The sequence below is a fragment of the Monoraphidium neglectum genome (assembly GCF_000611645.1).
Source record: "Monoraphidium neglectum strain SAG 48.87 unplaced genomic scaffold scaffold04186, whole genome shotgun sequence".
Taxonomy (NCBI): Eukaryota; Viridiplantae; Chlorophyta; class Chlorophyceae; order Sphaeropleales; family Selenastraceae; genus Monoraphidium; species Monoraphidium neglectum.
In genome coordinates, this window is record NW_014009443.1 from 1618 (window position 1) to 5502 (window position 3885).

Here is a 3885-nt window from a genome sequence, read left to right on the forward strand (position 1 = left end):
CCCTGCTGGTGGTTGAGAGCCGCAAGGAGGTGGACGAGGCGAAGGAGCTCGTCACCATCTGCAAGGATTACGCCATTGGCCTGCTGTGCGAGCTCAAGAGGAAGGTGAGGGGGTGACGTCATCGTGCGTCATCGTGTGGGCAAATCCGCGCACACGCTGCACCCGCACACGATTGCACACAGGAATCGAAACCTCGCACGCATGCAACCACACACAATGTAAACGCGACACAGCCACACAGTCACACACACGTGCAGTACACACACGACACACACACACACACACACCATCACAAAATGCCCACACCCCTCCAGGAGGTTGGCGCGGAGGACGCGGCCCGCGCGGCCGAGCTGGCGGCCTACTTCACACACTGCGCCCTGCAGGTGCGACAGGGGGCGCCCAACGCCACGCCCGCCACGGCGCCGCGCCGCGCGGGCGCACACCGCCAGCCCGGCCAACCCGTCTTACCTCGTTCGCCCCGCCTTCCTGCAGCATCCTGCCACACGACCCTGTCAAGCCGTTGCCTCCAAATCCTCAGACAGCGCACACGTGCATGCATGCTCATACACAGCGCTTTCATGCCTCCTCCCCTCACGCACACACACACACACACACACACACACACAATGCACAACACACATACACATACATACATACACACACACAACACACAACACACAACATGCGCACACGCCCCCCCCCCCGCAGCCGGTGCACCTGGCCCTTAGCCTGCGCAGCGCCATGGCGATCTTCTTCAAGCTGCGCAACTTCGCCACCGCCGCCACCTTCGCGCGCCGCCTGCTGGAGCTCAACCCCGGGCAGAAGATGGCGCAGGCGGCGCGGCAGGTGCTGGTGGCCTGCGAGAAGACGCCCGTGGACGAGGTGGGTGGGTGGGGGGTACGGGGGGCAAAGGCGGGGCTGCGGGGCCGCACGACATGCGCTGTCGTCAACCGCGGCGCATTCTCCCGCGTGCGCCGCGCTTCCTTTATGCCTTCCTCAACACCCATTAAAACACTGTATTCGCGCAGACACACAAACGCGCACGCACGCACGCACACAAGACACACACAACAAATACACGCACATGTCACACATACACACACGAGACACACACACCGTTCCGAATTATCCTCCCCCTTCCCTCTCCCTGTACCCTCCACCCCCCCCCCCTCAAAAAGGTCCCCGTGAACTATGATGCGCGCAACCCCTTCGACATCTGCACCATCACTTTCACACCCATATACCGCGGCTCAAAATTCGCAGAGGACAGGTGGGGGCGGTGGGGGGGGGTGTGTGGGGCGAGGGAAAACGGATGAGAGGCCGATTGCAGCCGCATCCCGGGCGGCTGCCGTCGCGGCTCGCTACATTTGGGGGGGAGAGAGAGCAAAGCGCGTAGGGGCGTCTTAGGGAGCGGCCCCCTTCCGCACGCCCCCGCTTGGCCTGCACCGAGGAGCATCACGGCGGCGTGGTGGCGGAGGAATCAGCGGCCCGAGCTCTGGCCGCACCCTGCCATCGAGCTGGCCTCACATGACACCACAACAGCAAGCACCCACCCCGGCCCGCGCCACCGGAATGTGGCACGCCGCGGGCGACGCGCGTCCGCTGCCTCTGCCCCCCCCCCTCCAACAAACACACACACACACACACACACACACGTACACACACACACACACACACACATCGCGCCCACACTCCCCCCCCTCGCCAGGTACACCGGGGCGCGCTTCCAGCCGCAGTGTGAGGGCCAGGTGTCTCCTGTCGGCGAGTTCTGCAAGATCGGCGCAGACGCGGGGGGCCTGGTCATCTCCCCCACGCAGCTGCGGTGATGTCACCGTGACGTGATCGGCAGGGGCGGCGCCGCGCCGCGGCGGTGCCATGGCCCTGCGGCGCGGCGGCGCCCGGTCCGTCTGCCACTCTGTTTTTTGTACTCGCTGCGTCGCGGTTTGGGGCTAGCGAGCGCTGCCGCCGTGGCTCCCGGCGCGTGCGGCCTGGTGGGCTTCACTTTGCTGTGAGTGCGCTCGCTTTGATGTGTAAGCATCCATTGAGTGTCCTCTTTTGACGGAAGGGGGGTCTTGTGCGCTCGCGCGGCTGAGGGTGGGCTTGTAGCAAGGGGCTGCTGGGATTTGCAGGGCATCAAGGCAGCCAATCAGCCAACTGTGGGCGAGCCAAGTGCGATCCAGGGACGTGGGCGGTCCGCCCACATCATGCGGGCCAGGGTCAATTATTAATCTTAGGCATTCGGCGGCGCCCATGTGCTTTTGCAAAAGGCAGCACCGCCACCCCCCGTGCCCGCCGCGGCGCCCCTGCCGCCCCCCAGACACGTGGGTACCGGCTAGCGCGTCTGGCCGGGCGCAGCATCCCCGCCCCTGCCTGTTTTTGCGCCAAAAAGGCGGCCGCGGGGAGCCGATCACGCTACGCTTCAAATGCTGCTTTACAAATGGACGCGAGCATCCACGTCCTCGAAAAAAACAACCCATATCATCGCAGCGCAAAGGCTGCTGAAGCCAGCCCAGCAGCCGCGCCACCCCAGCATCCCCACATCAAAAGCGCTAGCGATGAAAGCCGCTGCCGCGGCATCACCAGCCCGCCCCCTCGAAACACCATGTTTTAGGCGCGGTCCCCGAGGGAGGCGCCCCCGGCCGGCGATCCAAAAGCCGCCCTGTGCTTTGCTCATACCCATGTGCAATGCTCCATGCCAACCAGGCTCGACGCGGCAACAGCCACGCCTCTCCCTGGGGGGGGGCGCCTCAAAGGTGGTTGGTGAGTGTGCGCGTGCCCGGCGTGGTGCGTCCGCACTTCATAAGTAGTTTCCCCCAGCGCAGGTGCGGGGGTGAGGATTTCGCGCCGGCAAAGAAAACCCCACAAGCCTCACGCCAATCTGATGACGGGTGTGTCTTGAGCAACAGGATTGTACCAGGAAGTAACCGGCAGATAGCAGAAAGTATCAAAAGCGTCCCGGCTTCCGAGCCGGGCGCAGGTCGGGGTCATCATAATAGTCGATTAGTCAGAGGCAGTGGGGCAAAGGTTGAGGGCGGGTGGCTGCCTGGGGCACGACCGTTGGCCGAGCCCGTCCGCAGCACCACGGCAGGAGCACCGGCATGCGCACACATACAGCGCTGCGGTGCAGGTTTGAGCCCTGACGGCGGGATGCATTTTGGGACATCATCATCAAAGTGCGGGCCCATCCCCTTCACACAACAAATGCTGGCAGGGACGGCCGGCGCCGCGAACGCACGAGCGGCCGCACAAAAATAGCATTGGCCCCCCTCCCCGCATCCATCAAACAGCGCCGGCACGGGGTCATCGAGGCTGTCAGTTTGTGGTCTCGCAATGGCATAGCAGGGGCACCGTAACCCACAGGATCGTTTCCAGGGGTGACAAATCATACAACGGCATCAGAATCCGCCGACGAGCAAGTACTGTTGAGTCACTGCCTCAGGCGCGTCGCGAGGGCGCGGGCACGCGCGCTAGTGCAAAACAACAGGCGCTGGCGCCATGCAGCCACGGCCCCGCATGCAGAGGGCCGGCGTGGCTCCCGGGGGGCGGTGCGGTACAGTGTTATATGATATGGCATCACATGACGTGACGTGACGTGAGGTGATGTGATGTGATATGATGTGATACGATATGATATGATATGATATGGTGTGGTATAATGCATGTAAGATGAAGCCGGCAGCACCACTCGATGATGTCACCGCCATCAGCCGTCCAGCTCCCAGCCCGAGCCACCTTACTCTCTGCACCAAGCAGCGCTGCGGCACCGCGGCGCCGTGGGGCCCGTCGCCCCTTGCGGGAGGGCCCACGACTCAGCTCCAGGGCCCCTCGCTGCCCAAATGCCCCTACCCTCCCACAGGATGGCAGCCCGACGGCGCCTCCTGCGCG

The 3885-nt window shown here is 64.0% G+C and overlaps 1 protein-coding gene across 1 annotated transcript; it reads left to right on the top strand.

Annotated features, from left to right (window-relative positions):
- Nucleotides 1-296: 296 nt before the first annotated feature.
- On the top strand, nt 297-1826 carry MNEG_13996 (Coatomer subunit alpha; the record flags this gene model as incomplete). The annotated part of the gene is made up of 4 exons (XM_014037532.1): nt 297-383; nt 709-882; nt 1179-1270; nt 1709-1826. 4 exons carry the CDS (start codon nt 297-299, stop codon nt 1824-1826), a joined length of 471 nt encoding a protein of 156 aa, XP_013892986.1.
- Nucleotides 1827-3885: the final 2059 nt, after the last annotated feature.